Raw genomic sequence first — 16528 nt, 5'->3', positions numbered from 1 at the left:
GCCTTATAATCTATATACGGGCTTTACATGACTATAGTTAAGAGTTCTGGAATTCCCTTTCACTACAGTGTTATCCATAATGTGTTTTGTTCCACATAGTTTGACATTTTTACATAATCGTTAAAACACAAGTACATATCTCTCTAGTATTCTCTGCTTTCAGCCGAGATCACTCATATCTCTCAACCAATATCTCTCATTCTATGACCTCTTTTGAATTCATCTTGTATTTCTGAAGCTCCTTGTCAATGTACTGCTACAGATATTTTTTAATTCTTTTCACTAAATCTTTACGTGGATGTGATATCAATGATATTGCTCAATAATTTACACATTCCCTTAAATCACCTTTCTTTGAAACAGGTACAGATTTGTATTCTTCAAGTCAGGGAGCCAGATCTTCCAACTAAATTTGTATATTTCAGAGATATATAGACTTCTGCCAGTGAGATGACTGAGTCTTCCAAGTTTGACCTTCCAAATTTGTTGACATATACCAGTCATCAGGGAGTTCTGGTGGCTTAGAGGTAAGAAGTTTTACTTCCAACTCAAAGATAGGTGGTTCAAGTCCATGCCAACAGCTGCTACACAAGAGAATAATGGGCAATCTCCTCTCATATGATTTACAGTCTGAAAACTTCCTAGAGAACTAGTTATGAGGGGTTTTTTCCCCCATTTGATGGCACATAACAACAATACCAGTGATAAGTATCAACACTGCTTTCATTTTTTAAACTATTTCAAGTGATATTCTATCATTCCTGGAGCTCTGTTTTTCACTAGTGTCATTAATACAGCTTGGACTTTCCCCTCAGTACAAGTGATGTTTGGGAATTTTTTTGGTTGCTTGGTTGCTTGGTTGGTTGATTTTATCATAACCTGCTGGAAGGTCACCTATGGGTCAATTTCAACTTTATGGAACACAGCAACAAGCAACAACTCCCTGAAATAGTAGACTATGTATCAATTCTTGTTGGCACAGTGACTCTGTGTATTCCTTCCATTTTCTTTTGATGCTTCCTTTATCATTCAACATTCTCCCCATAGAATCCTTGAATAATGCAATTTAAAGTTTGTTTGTTTTTGGGTGGGGTGTGTTTGTTTTGTTTTGGGATTTTTTTTCAATTGTTTCAGCTTGAAAAATGTCAAGCATATTCTTCCCTTTGGTTTTCTAACTCTAGGTCTTTACATATTCAAAGTACTTCGGATATGTTATCAGATGATACCAGTCTCTGAAAACTTATTGCATGCTTGGCAAAAAAGAAGATCAATGGAAAAGAAAACCCTCAATAAAGTGGACTGACCCAGTGGCTGCATCAATGAGCTCAAACAGAACAATTGTGCAGATGCAGAACTAGGTAACTTGGCAGTGTGGTTTTTATTGTACATGGGGTCACGCTGAGTCAGAATTGGCTCAATAGAACCTAAACAGAAATGAGGCCACAGAGTTAATAAGAGAAAAAGGAAAAGTACAAACCCAAGCAATTTGACTTCTGAGGACATTCTCTAGTCCCTACATTCTTTACCTCTTCCCCATGGCCTGTATTGGGGCATCCATAGAGTTAGGGTAAAATATTAAAAGAAGAAGTGTTTTGCTCACTCTTATGCACTAACTTGTGACCATTCTCCCCATAAGAGTAAGTTGAAGTCCTAACTTGTGAAAGTGATTTTATTTGTAAATAGCATCTTTAAAGATGTTGACAATGAACAGATCTTGCTGAAATAGAGTGACATAATCATGATCAACAACAACAAATAATTCAAGAAATTAGACTATAAAAAGAAGAATGTGGCATCAGGATTGGAGGAAGATGCATCAGTAACCTTTAGTATACAGATGGCACAACCTTGCTTGTTGAAAATAAGGAGAACTTGAAATACTTGTTGCAGATCAAACACTGAAACCTACAATATGAATTGCATCTCAATATCAAGAAAACAAAAATTATCACCACTGGACCAATAAACAACATCCTTATAAATGGAAAAAATATTTTCAATGACTTCATCTTACTTGGATTCACACACAATACACTTGATACCAGAAGTCACGAGATCAGGAGACATATTACACTGGGTAACTCTGTAGTCAGGGACCTCTACAAATTACTGAGGAGCAAAGATACTAGCATATCAATTCAGGCCATGGTCCTTTCAATCATTTACTATGTATCAGAGAGCTGGGCATTGAATAAAGATGACAGAAGAAAAATTGATACATTTGAGCTGTGACATTGACGGAAAAGTACTGAATATTGTGTGAACTGTCAAAAGAACAAATAGATATGTCTTGGAGAAGGTGAAGTCAGAGAACTCCTTAGAGACAAGGATTGTGAAGCTTTGTCTTGCATACTTTGGGCATGTTGCTCAAAGAGGCTATCGTTGTAGAAAGACAACATGCTTGGAAAGGTAAAGTGACAGCAAGAGAGAGAAAGACGTTCAATCAGATGGATTGATACAGTAACTGTATTAATGGGTCCAAGTGTGTCAGATTGTGAGATTGGCACAGGATAGACTAGGGATCAGATCTGTTGTTCATAGGGTCAATACAAGAAGTACTCAACTCGACAGCACTTAACAATAATTTATTCTGACTCGTGTTCTATAAAAGAGAAGAGATAGAGTAAGAAAGGTCATATGAAGACAAGGAATACTTGGGTTGAACAAGAAAGAAATCTTCCCCTAGATATTTCAGAAGGCGTATAACTTGACCAATGGACTGATTTGGACTATTAGCTCCTTTGAACTAGGAGACTACAAATTTCTCTTCATCTAAACCAACCAGTTTGTGAAATCTTGGTATTGCAATCTTTGGAAATTTATACTTAACCAGACTAACCAGATTCTGCGAAGCACTGGTAGCTCAGTGGTATATAATTCTTGCTTTCCATGTAAAATCCAATTTTTATTCCCAGCTGATATATTTCATAGACAGTCACCATTGTTCCTCAGAGGAAACCTGTTCAATGTTATGATGCCAAACATGTTTTAGTGGAGCTTCCAGACAAAAGATAGACTGAGGAGTGGGGGGGAAGACCTGACAATCTAATATCAAAAATCAGTCTTATGAATCACACTGGTGTAGTTCACTACTGATTGCTGGAATGATACAGGGCTTGTCAACATTTCATTCCATTGTACATGTGGTCACCAGATGTTGTGGATCAACTCAGAGACAATTAAAATCAGGATCCTGCAAAAGTGGTAACAATCAGGCTCCAGAGAGAATGACTGGTTATACTTCCTATTTTACCACTGAAAGATCAAGTCAAAGAGGCCTATATTGCCCATGTGAGATATGCCTTCCTGATGTCACTTGAACTTGACATTTGCTCCTCATGAGCCCTTGAACAGCTTATGTTCCAAGCTTCCCCACAATAAGTCAGATGGGTTTCTTTGGTTCCTACATTCCCGGGGGAAGTAGAACTTCCTAGCTCTCACGGGCCAAGTTTCGGTTAAATACTGCAAAGATATCAGGTCATTGAGTCAGGGACAGATGTAAAGAGATTACGTAGAAGGGAGCAACCCATATAAGCAAGCCAGATCCTCCGTAAACAAGTTACTGAGCTGGTTCTCCAGGCAGTAATTTCTTGTGGCCTCAGATCATGGGTGCCCTGTGGTTGGCACTGCTTCTGGTGCTGCTCTTCTTTCACCTGGGGCTTTTGGCATGGGTTATCTTTGAGCACTTCCTCACTACAGACGTCCCCGCTGCCCTACAGCATCGAATCAAGTTCCGAATTCTGCACTGTGTGTTCCTGTATTTTGTGACATTGGTGAGTCTGTGCCCAAGCTCTGTCCTGTCTTGGGGGCTTTCTCCCTCTGTCTCTGCACCTTAAAAAACTTCAAACAGTTGCCATTGGATCAATTCTGATTCATGGTGATCTCATCCACGTGAGAGAATAAGTGTGCTCCACAAGGTTTCTGGAGTTAATCTTTGAGTAGCAATCACCAGGTCTTTCTTCTGAGGTGCCTCAGTTAACATCTGAGCACATTAATCACCACCAGGGAGCTCCTCCTCTGTATCCTCTATTTTGTCTTTCACATTCCTTCCTTCTTTCTTTCTAGACTCCTGAAGATAGATTTTCTTCCTTATTCTTTTGTACATGCTGTTCTGTTCCTTCCCACTCTTCTTCCTCTTACCTTTTTCCTTCATCCTTCCTTACTTTTTCCTCTTTTCCTTCTTTTTTCTCTCCCACCCTCCCTTGCTTCCTTCAGTGTCAAATGTTTGTTGCTAGGTGTCATTCGTAACTCATAGAAACCCCATGTACGATAGATTGAAGCCTTGCCTGAGCCTGTGTCATCCTCACATTCTGTGCTGTGTTCTAGCCCATTGTTGTAATCACTGTTAGTCCATCTCCCTGACGGTTTTACTCTCCTTTGGTGACATTTATGAATCATCAGTTACATTCCAATTACTGAGATAGTTTATGAAGACTCAAAAATAATTAATTTCAGATGCTATCCCTATCCTCATAGGGCTTATGATCTGGAAGAAGATAGTACCCACTTGAACCTTTGTGCACTTGATTTTGTACATGGTACAGACCTCGGACCTTTTTTGTTCCTGTAAAGATTACAAAATATTGAAGACAGAAAGCTGCAGCTTACCTTTGTAAACCCAGCACAGCACCCAGCACTAGGAGAAATGTAATATTTATTTAATAATTCATGATGCAAGTAACTCAATATTTCTAAATGGCTTTTATAAGCCAAACCCAGCTTTCCTGCTTTGGGTTTGTGGTAGATGAAGTACATACACAGAGCTACAACATGTGTAAGAATAGCAGTTTTGTATCTTCTAGGAGGCAAGCAATTTGATTTAGCATTGGAGGGAGATATCAAATCTGCCCAAGGGTTCCCACTGAGAACCTCAGAAGATGTTAGCTGTGGGTGAAGGGAGTGTGAAGTCAGTTTTGGGAGCTTGGACTTTGCAGCCAGATCCACCTGAGTGTGCATGCAAGTTCTACCTTACTTGTTTGATCTCCACCAATTTGCTTTCCCTCTCTATCTCATTTCACTCACCTGTGAAATGAAGACAATATTATTAGCTGTCTCATTAGGTTAGCAAGATGTTGTTTTTTCGTTGTTGCTGTTGTTAGCTGCCAGTTGAGTCAAGTACTACTCAAAGAGACTCCATGAACAAGCAATCTGAACCTGTCCTATCCTGTGCTATCCTCACAATTGCAGACACACTTGCACCCATTGCTTCAGTCACTGTGTCAATCCACCTGGCTGAGGGTCATCCTCTCTTTCACCATCCCTCCACCTTTCTAAGCACAATGTCCCTCCCCAATGAATAGCCTCTCCTAGCTACATGCCCAAAATATGTGAGATGAAGCTTTATCATCTTTACCTCCAAGGAACACTCCAGCAGCACCTTCTGCATGACACAATTGCTTGTTCTTTTGTCAGTCGATGGGACATTTGGTACTCTTCTCTAACACCACAGTTCAAGGGCATCAATTCTTCTTCTGTCATCCTTAGTCACTGTCCAGCCCTCAGATACATAGCAAGTGATTGAAAAGATCATGACCTGAATAAGGTATATCTTAGTCTACAAACTAACATCATAATTTGGAGAGGTCCCAGACTGCAAACTTTCCCAGTGCAATACATCTCCTAATTCCCTGAATGCTGTAACCAAGTGTATTGATTGTGGATCCAAGTAAGATTAAGTTGTTGACAGCCTCAGTCCTTTCTCTACCTATCATGATGTTGCCCACTGATCCAGTGGTGAGAATTTTTGTTTTCTTGACATTGAGATGCAATTAATATTGGTGGTTGCAGTGTTTAATCTTTTGCAGCAAGCATTTTAAGTTCTCACTTTTGTGCCATCAAGCTTCAGCACTGGAAAAATACTTGGTTAAAGACCAAAGACGGATAAGTTCCAGGCTGAAACCCGAGTGTAAGTTCTCCTCACTTTCAGCAAGCAAGATTATATCATCTGCACAATTTTATTGATGACTCTTTATGCAATTCTGATCTCTCATTCGTCTTAATAGAATCCAGTTTCTTTAATAATTTGTTCAGCATACAGATAGAATAGGTATGGAGAGAGAATACAATCCTGATATACTCCTCTCTTGATTTTAAATCAAATAGTGTGGTGGCCTAGTTTTAAGAATCTGTGCTCCAATCCCAAAGGCATGTGGTTCAAATTTGCCAGCTGCTCCTTGGAAGAAGGATAGGCAATCTCCTCCCTGGCCATTAACTGCCGCTGAAAACCTACTGGAGCATCAGCTACGGTTCAGTTCTGACTCGATAGTACACAACAAACAACAGTGTTTCCTTGCTCTGTTAGCATAACAGCCTCTTGTTCTAGGTATAGGTTTCTCATGAGCACAATTAATGGTTCTGGAATTCCTATTCTTTTCAATGTTAGCCATAATTTGTTATGATCCACAGTCAAATGCTTTTGCATAGTCAAAGAGCACAAATGGTCTTCTGATATTCTTTGCTTTGCTTTCGGCCAGGATTCATCTAATATTAGCAGCGATATCCCTGGTGCCATGGCCTCTTCTAAATCCAGCTTGAAATTCTGGCTGTTTCTCTGAGTTTTTATGGGATTAAAGAGGTCTGCTGACCTAGTGGCAAGAAGCTGCACTGCAACCCTAACAGTTTGCAGTTAGAGGCCATCAGCTGCTCCATGGGAGAAGGATGAGCAATCTCCTCCCATGAGATTAACTGCCTCTGAAAACCCATCAGATGGTCAGCTATGGGGTCGGTTCCAACTCCATGGTACACAACAACAACAAAGAGGTCTAGTTTATAGTTTCATATACAACTGATACAAAGACACAGGCAGAGAGTATATTACTGTTGGCTCTCTCAGTACCTGGTCATGTGGCTACCTTGAGTTCAGGTTATTTTGTTAGATGGCACAATATTGTTAGCTCTGTTGAGCTGGCCCTGTGACTCACAGTGACCCTATGCACACAGAATGAAATCCTATCTGACCCTGGGTCCCATCACCTGATCATTGTGTTCCACAGGGTTTTCAGTAGTAGATTTTCTAAAGTAGATTGCCAAGACTATTTTTCCTACTCTCTTTTATTCCGAAAGTGTAAACATTTGTAAATAGATAAAATATGTGTCTGTGCTGCTGGAATGTTTCAGGATGGGTGTGAGTTTTAGAGGACTAAAAAGAAAGTCTGTTGCATTGTTGTTGTTGTTGTTGTTGTTGTTGTTGTGTACCATAGAGTCAGAACTGGCCCGTAGTTGACTCGCCGGCAGGTTTTCAAAGGCAGTTAATCGAGATTGCCCATCCTTCTCCCACAAAAAGAAGTCTATAGTTGCACCTACTGCTGATCCAAAGGACACAGGCTGAGAATATATTACTGTTGGCTCTCTCATTGCCTTGGTCATGTGACTGCCTTGAGTTGAGGTTGTTTCAAACCAGAAACTCCAGTCCCAATGGAATCACAGGCAGGTTTAGGACCCAAAAACTAAAAACTGAGGGACTGGTGTCCGGGTGGCCCAGACAACAGGCTATACCAGCAATGATCTTCACAATTACTTGCTATGCATCAGAGAGCTAGACAATGACTAAGGATGACAGAAAAAGAATTGATGCTTTTGAGTTGTGGTGCTGGAGAAGAGTCTTGAGCATACCACAACCATCAAGGAAACAAATAGGTTTGTCTTGGAGAGGGTGAAAGCAAACTAGTCATTGGAGGCTAGGATTTTGAAGTTCCATCTCACATACTTTCGACACGTGACCAGGAGGGAACAGTCCTTGGTGAAGCAAATCACGCTCGGAAGGGTGGAGGGACAGTGCAGGAAAGGAAGATCCTGGATGCAATGGATTGATATAGTAACTGGGGCAATGGAAGTAGGTGTGTTGGAGTCAGTGAGACTGAATGAGGACAGGGCAGGCTTCAGAGCCATCATATATAGGGTTGCTATGAGTCACAGGCAATTTGACGGCACATAAAAATAACAACCACAACAACCTTCAAACTGAGCAACTTCTGATCACAGCTGCTTCACGCTGTTCACAGGAGACCTGGGATAGTCTGAAGTTTGAGCCTAGCTTGGGCAATTTCCTTCTGACCCCTCCAGAAAGGAGTCCTCTAGGATCCTCATGAGGCCATGGCAATGAGGATGATGAGGCAGCAGTTCCTTAAGGGGTTAATCACCACTTTCTTTCTAGAAGAGAGACAAGTACAGGAAGAAATGGATGCTTAAGAAAGAGAAATACCAAACCCAAAAGCCATTGAGTACATTTTTACAATTCTGACCCGTGGAAAACCTAGAAACTAAGAGCCTGATCTTAGACAGTCTTCATGTCCCCCACGTTAGTTCTCTAACCTCCTCTTTGCATCCATCTGTTTCCTTCACTAAAATACAAGAATAGTCAGCACTGAAACACAAGAACAGAGATTTGTCAAAAATGGTGATGTGGGGATAAAATAAGACAAGGCATTTAACATCTGACACTTAGAAAGTGCTCAAAAAGCAATAAAATGAGTTTCCAAGTTGATGAAAAATTTTGGCAACCTCACGTGTGTCGTAGTACAAATGTTTGCTATAGAATTTTCAATGTTTGACTTTTTAGAAAGTAGATCATTGCGTCTTTTTTTCTGCCTGCCTATGGGTGAACTTTAACCTTCAATCATTCAGTTAGTAGTCAAGTGAGTTCACTGCTTTGCACCACCTCGAGGGATTCCCAAAGACTAAATTGAAATTACACAACCTTGTTTACATATGACACATTATTTGCTGAAAATGAAGAGGACTTGCAATGCTTGTAGCATGAGATCAAACATGACAGACTTCAAAATGGATCACATCTCAACCTTAAGAAAACAAAAGTCTTCATCCCTGGGCCAAAAGGCAACATCATGATAGATGGAGAGAAAATTTAAGTTGTCCATGATTTTATCGTGCTTGTATCCACAATCAACACCCTTGGTTCCAGCAGTCAAGAAATCAAGAGATATATTGCATTGGGTAAATCTGCTGGGCTCAAGGGTGTTGATTGTGAATATAAGCAAGATGAAATCATTGACAACTTCAATACTTCTTTTGTGATCTTCAGCTATTGTCCAACTTTCAGACACATAACAAGCAGTAGAAAAGACCATGGATTGAATCAGATACAACTTAGTCTTCAAACTGACATCATTGCTCTTTAACAACCAATGATCTGCTTTCAAAGAAATCAAACATTGAAAATTCTTTGGAGAACATTTGTTCTCTGGACACACGTGAGTTTGCCAAATTGCTGTTATGTGTTGTTGAGCCAACCATGACTCATAGTAACCCACACACAAAGGATCTGAACCTTGCCCTACCCTGTGTCATCTTCATCATGTCCAATACACGTAGGCACTTTGTTACAGTCACTGTGTCAATCTGTCATGTTGAAGGTCTTCTCTTTTGCTGACATTCCACTTTTCCAACCATGAAGTTCTTCTCCAAGGCGTGGCTCCTCCTACCAACATACTCAAAATATGTGAGACAAAACTTCACCATCCTTGCCTTCAAGGAACACGCAGGCTGCTTTCTATCTAAGCCAGTCAATGGAATATTTGGTACTCTTCTCCAACACTACAAGTCAAAAACACCTGGATTTCACCTGATGGTATGCATAGGAATCAGATTGATTACATATGTGGAAAGAACCGCTGGAGAAACTCAATATCAGCTGTGAAAACGAGGCCAGGAGCTGATTGTGGAACAGACCACTAACTACTCATATGGAAATTCAAGCTAAAGCTGAGGAAAATTAAACCAAATCCAAGGCAACCAAAATATGACTTTGAGTCTATCCCACCCGAATTTCAATAAATAGACATTTATTAGTAATAGTATTGCAAAGAATAATTGATAAACCGTGGAGACTGCCAGAAAATGAACTTGTTTTGGAAGACATACAGCTATAACACTTCCCAGAAATAAGGATGACAAGACTTGATCTCCCTTGTTTTAGACCTGTTATCTGGTTAGATCAGTTGTGGGGAAAGATATCAGACTTGACAAAACAAATGGTCATTGAGAAAGAAGAACACCCTCAAGGAGATATCCTGGCACAGTGGCTGTAAGAACATGCTCAGACATACCAACAATTATGAGAATGGTGCAGGATCTGGCAATATTTGGTTCTATTGTAAGCAAAGATGCTTTGAGTTGGAACAACTCTAAACTGACCTGATAGCAACTAACAGCAACGAAACGGTGATCAGAGCTTGCCTTACAGGGTCCTTGAGAAGTTTAACCAAGATAATAATCCAAACCACTTAGTGTTGTCACATTTTGGGTGTCTTGTAAGTGTCAAGAGATCTTATTTCCCCAAGGTGGATACTCCTGAGATATCACTTTCCCCATGCTCTGTCCAGGTGATATTTTGGAGCTTAGGGCTCTGCCTGGTGATGTACAGTCCCTTTCTACAAAATCAGAAATAAAGCTGGGCCTTGAGTCTGCACTTGTATATTCCTACAGCTACTCAGAGACCTATGGACAATGACCGAGGAGACAAGCCATGCAGGAAACATGTCTAATGAAATTTAGCATTCGGTGCTTAATGAGTGTTTAAGTGCTGATTTATGGATCTTTTTCTCATTAAAAAGAGAGATTCTTTTCATTATAATCATCCTTATGGTGTGTTCCTTATAACAGAAATAGATGCTCAATGTTCAAGAAAGAGGAAATCCAAAATGGTGGAAATATACTTCATAAAAGAAAGATAATGTTTTGTCCTATAATTCTTTCTTGAAATATTCAGATATTCATTTCTTTCTGATAAAAGTAACTATGTCAGCTAGAAAGCAATTACAATAGTTTGGCAAAACTATTTGGTGTCATTATTCCCTCCTGAGTGCACAACAAATAAACCAATCAGTTGTCACCAAGTCTTCACTCCTGGTTACCTCAGGTGTTTCAGAATAGAACTGCGTTCTTCGGAGTCTTCAATGGCTGTGATCTTTCTAAACAGATGACCAGCTTTTCTTCTGAAGCACTTAGGGGTGGATTTGATCTGTCAAATGTTTAGGGAGTAGCCTAAGCACTTAGTCATTTCCTTCACCTAGAGCCCACAACTGAACCCATTGCCATCAAGTCAGAGCAATGAAACAGTTGGTGGATTTGAACTGTCTGCCTTTGAGATGGCAGCACAATTTAACACTAAGGCTGGTGGGTTTGAACTGCCAGAGAGGCACCACTTTTGGGTCTGCAGCACAATTCCATATGGACTATGCCACCTTAAGAGCCCATAGGCGACACTCCCTAAGTGATCACATGACACTTTTCTGCTGAACATGTTGTTGTTTGTTGTTACCACATCAGATTTGGCACAGGGTGACCTTACGTATAATAAAAGACAAGGTTGCCCAGTTCTGTGTCATCTTCATGATCACTGATATGTCTGAATCCATTTTTGCAGCTACTGTACCAATCCATTTCATAGTGTTGACATTGTTTGGGGCATTTTGTTTTATTGTTGCTATTCTGACAAATAAGATGTTAAAGTGACTGATCTTTCCTGATCATCTGTCCAAAATCAGAAAGCCAAAGCCTCATCATTCTCAGTTCTAAGGAGCATTCTGATTATATTTCTTCCAAGACAGATTTGTCCATCCACATTATGTTCAATGTGCCTTGCCACCACTACAGTTTGAGTGCATCAATTCTTTTTCAGTCTTCTTATTTCATTGACCAATTTTCACATGCTTTTGGGGTGATTGAAAAGGCGATGACTTGAGTCAGGCCCGCCTGGCCCATGAGTGATATCTTTGCTTCTTATTACTTTAAGAAAGTCTCTTTACAGCAGAATTGTCCAGTACAATCCATCTCGGTTGAACACAGACACAGCTTACAAGCTTTGAAATCCGTCATAACCCAACGGTCTTGCTGGCAATGATAAATGTTGACACAGGTGATCAACTACTGTGGCCATCTCCAGCTGAGTAATGTACAATCCAGAGCTGATGAGAGTGAGGTTGGCAAGGTTTTGTGCTCGTGGCAAATATGCACCATTACTCAACCAACAGCATTTAGAAAGAAGTTCTTACATCCTTACCCTTCATCAGGACATACCTCAGAGTCCATGTCCTTCTGGCGAACCTTCTGTGTATTTGGGAGACAGATGAAAAGTTACAAAAATATTCTCGTCCTGGCAACTGTCCAAAGCAGTTACCACCAAGTTGACTATAACTCATGGCAACCCCATTTGAGTCTGTGCTCTATAGGGCTTTGAAGGCTGTGCTCTATAGGGCTTTGAAGGCTGTGCTCTATAGGGCTTTGAAGGCTGGGCTCTATAGGGTTTTGAAGGTTGGCATTTTCATAACTAGATTGCCAGGATTTTCCTCAGATATGTCACTGAGTAAACATAAAATACTCAAACTCATTGCCTTCCAGTTAGAACCTACACATAGCTGACCCCGCCCCCCACCATGGGCTTTTCAGTGGCTGTTAAATCTCACTGAAAAACAGTGTAAATCCCACGCAAGAAGAGATTGTCTTTCTCCCCTGAAGCAGCTGGTGGATCCTAACCACCCACCTTGGAATTGACACTGCAACTCCCTCCCAATGAGGCCACCAGAGCTCCCTGGGTGAACTCGAACCTTTCAAGGGTTGGTTAGCAGCCAAGCATGTTAACTCAAGTGCACTACTCATGGTCTAACAGAGGGCAAAGATTTACCTGTTAGATGAGTAGTGCACTTGGTTTAACATGCTTGGCTGCTAACCAACAGTTGAGAGGTTCAAGTTCACCCAGGGAGCTCTGGTGGCCTCGTTGGGAGGGAGTTGCAGTGTCAATTCCAAGGTGTGTGGTTAGAATCCACCAGCTGCTCCAGGGGGAGAAATACGATCTCTTCTTGAGTGGGATTTACATAGGGTTTTCAGAGGCCTGCTATTCCAAAGTACTGAAGAGCAATGGTGTCTCTCTGGAGACTAAGGTGTGTCTGATACAGGCCATCGTCTTTGCAATCACTTGTTATGCATCAGAGAGTTGGACAATGACCAAGGAGGATAGAAGGAGAATTGATGCCTTTGAGCTGTGGTGCTGGAGAAGAGTATTGAGAGTACCATGGACTGCTAGGAAAACGAACAGATTCATCCTGGAAAGGGTTAAACCGGGTGGCTCCTTGGAGGCAAGGATTCTGAGGCTCCGTCTAACATACTTTGGACATGTTGTGAGGAGAGACTGGTCCTTGGAGAAGGACATCATGCTTGGGAGGGTGGAGGGACAGCGCAGGAGGGGAAGGCCCTCTATGAGGTGGATTGATTCAGTGACTGGGATAATCGGGATGGGAGTGTCAGAGATAGTGCGACTGGCACAGAACAGAGCAGAGTTTAGGGCTGTTGTACATAGGGTCGCTTTGAGTCGCAAGCGACTCGACGGCACATAACAACAACAACCACCTCGGGTCTTAATATCTTCTAAAGTCTTTCTCTCTTTCTTTTATCTCTTTAACAGGGCAGCATACTCGAGAAGCTGCATATCTGTTCCATGCCCAAATTTTTCCGTTTTTTTCAAGACCATGCATTTTCACGGAGAGACCCTGCACTTAAGATAACCAATCTACGTTTTGGGACAATACGTGTGAGACTGTACCAGCCTAAGGCAGAATCCTCCAAGCCCAGGAGAGGAATCCTCTTCTTCCACGGAGGGGGCGGCATGTTTGGAGGCCTGGGTAAGGCATGTTTGCAAGGGTTGGTCAAAGAAAAGCTTCATCTAGACCCACAACCTTCTCCACCCTCTCCCAGGACAGCCTTTCTGGAGTGACTCAAAGGAATCTGTATTTGGAGATTTTTATAAAGGTTCAAAGTTAAAAGTTTTGGGAATAAGTTAGAAAATGGTGTTCTGATCTATATAGGAATGTTTTGCTTTTTTTCCCCAAAAAAAGTTTTGATCAAATTGATGACAGTGATGGTGTCACAGTGGGGCTGTCATGACACTGAATATCAACTCCCCTCTTCTTCCTCCCTAGCTCAAACCACTGCATTGCTCACCAGGTCAGCAGTGCCACTGTGATCCAAGTCACTATCTTCTCCTGGTCAACCTCACCCTCCAACAGTGAAACTGGTGTCCCTTTCTAATGCCTTGTTCCCCAAAGTCTTTTCCTCACCCAACAACTTAGGCAGAAAAAAAAATACAAGTCAATGCTTTATATTCCTGCGCTGACTGTCCTTTGCTTCTCAGTACCCTTAGAATAAAGTCTAAACTCAAAAAAAGAAAAAAGAAAAAAAAATAAAGTCTAAACTCCTCTTCACAACCTTTGAGGCTGTGAAGGTGCTGAGTCAGCCTACTTCTCTGGCCTGGTCACTGGCCACGTTTTATTCATTCATTCTGCCCAGCCACGTCTTTCTGTGCCTCACATAAACTAGGATCATTTCACCTTGAGTCTTCTGTACTTGCTATTTCCCTGACCTCAAAAGATGTTTCTCAGACTTGCACAAGTGACCCTACCATTTATTCTTCCAGTCTTATCTCAAATGTCCTTCAGACTAACATTATCCCTTTTTCATTTTTCCTCTTAGCCTTTGTCAGTCTGAAACGGTCTTGCTCCTTTCTGAATTTCCTTGTTTGTTGTGTATTCTTTCTCACTAGAAATGTAAATGCCAAGAGTGAAATGGAAAAAAAAATCCCTAAACTTCTACTTTTTCATTGCTGTGTCCTCATTGTTTGTTACCTGACCCACTGCTCTTAATTTGTTTTTATTTGCAGGATAGTCACATCATAGGCATTAGATACCATTGACTGTTGCAATTAACTTTTTACAATTTTAAACCAAAATTTTGTTGTATAACTTCACCCACCATCTGTCATTTGGGCGAGGTTCTCTTTCCTCTGTTATTCTCCCTCCTCCATCCCATTTAATCTGTAGTGTATATTCTGTTCCAGATAGCCAATTTTGTTCCTACGTTTTTAAAAACTGACTGAATGTATAAGTAGTGACTGGCTAGCAAAATAATTAGATGAAAGAATGGACTTGTAAATAAATTAGTGGGTGGGAGGTAAGTAAATGAAAGGAAAAAGATTGGATGAAAGAGTTTGTCAATAAATGGATGGGTGCATGGGTAAATGATTTAATTACATAATGGGCTTATTAAAGGGTTAATGAGTAGATGACAAGATAGATGGGTAGATGAAAACCTTGAAAAATTATTCTGGTAATTTTGCATATATTGGATATATTGCCACCTGGTGGTAAAAAGAAATAACAATGCTCATCCAGAATTTGCTCCCCTTTCAAAAAAGTTCCTTTTGGTAGATGGGACTGTCTGCTTCCTTCAAGATTTACAGCCTCAGAAACCAGAAGGAGCAGTTCTAGCTTATCTTAAAGGGTTGCTGTGAGTTGGACTCTTGACAGTAGCAAATTTGGTTTGGTTTGGTTTCGTTTGGTTTGGGGTATTGGCTGTATCTATGAGTTGGAATTAATTACACAATTAATTTTATTTTGATGTGGTTATGGGCCTCATTACGAAGCTTAGGTAAAAAAAAAAAAAGAAGAAGCTTAGGTGACACAATGTTTATGTGCTCAGCTGTTAAATGAACAGTGAGCAGTTTGAACCCACCAGCAACTTGAGAAGGGACTATTTGGCAGTTGGTTTCCATAAAGATTGCAGCCTTATGAAGACTATGGGACAGTCCTACACTATTAGGCCTATTAAGCATCAGAATTAAACTCATCAGCAATGAGTTTAGTTTAGTTTCATTTAGTTTAGTTTAGTTTAGTTTAGTTTAGTTTAGTTTAGTTTAGTTTACAGGACCCACCCTTGTCCACATTCACCGCTCCTTTCAGAGGTACTTGTGAGCACCTAATCACCCAGGAACTAGTACCCAGAATTGTCAGCCTTCTTCCAATAAAGGATGAGTCATTTCTAAAGGTAAGAGCAGTGATTGTTCAGATAATGTTAACTGAGCTCCTACTTTGTGTCAGACTCTCTGTCAAGTCCAGGGACATGGTGAAAACAAGGTAGACCCAGCCTCTGAGGGAACTGGGCAGTGCATGAGAAGTAAAATAAGTAGGGCAATTTAATGCACTGGTAACACTAGATAACAGAGTGCTTTTTAGTGCTTAAAATCAAAGAAGCCTTTTCAAGCTGATTAAATTCAAACTCAGGCCCAACAGATGAGGGGAAGACAGCCCTACAGAAGCCAGGGAAGAGTTTTGTAAGCTTTCCTAAGTTTTCCAAGAACCAAGTGAGTGAGATATTTGCCCTGAGTTTCAAATTTAAAGGAGAACCAAAACTTCAATAATCAAAATAAATCATATTTTCATGCAGTTGTTGTGGTTATGTACCATGGAGTCAGAACTGACTCGTGGCTGAGTTTCCAGTGGGTTTTCAGAGGCTATAAATCACACAAGAGGATATTTCTCATCTTTCTCCCATAGAATAGTTAGTGGATTTAAAGTACATACAGGTTTTTGGGTCGGGAACACAACTCCTTATAACTAAGGCACTGGGGTTCCCTGCAATAATGTTTTTAAAACTCTGTTATGAACAAAATACTACATTTTTTCTATAAATGCAGGGACAAGTGTGATGTGGACATACACAGTAGGATCTTGACTTTAAAATT

The 16528-nt window shown here is 40.6% G+C and overlaps 1 protein-coding gene across 1 annotated transcript in view; it reads left to right on the top strand.

The window, feature by feature from the left end:
- The first annotated feature begins 3605 nt into the window (after positions 1 to 3605).
- Positions 3606 to 16528, top strand: part of AADACL4 (arylacetamide deacetylase-like 4) — a 27931-nt gene continuing 15008 nt past the window's right edge. Inside the window, exons 1-2 of the mRNA XM_006899568.1 lie at positions 3606 to 3773; positions 13418 to 13634. Coding sequence (XP_006899630.1) covers positions 3606 to 3773; positions 13418 to 13634 — 385 coding nt within the window. The remainder of the gene's footprint in view (positions 3774 to 13417; positions 13635 to 16528) is intronic.

Source organism: Elephantulus edwardii, unplaced genomic scaffold (genome assembly GCF_000299155.1).
Source record: "Elephantulus edwardii isolate Elephantulus edwardi_28Jun2011 unplaced genomic scaffold, EleEdw1.0 scaffold00261, whole genome shotgun sequence".
In the NCBI taxonomy this organism is placed as follows: Eukaryota; Metazoa; Chordata; class Mammalia; order Macroscelidea; family Macroscelididae; genus Elephantulus; species Elephantulus edwardii.
The sequence above is the reverse complement of the archived record's forward strand: the minus strand, read 5'-3'. Positions and strand labels throughout refer to the sequence as shown.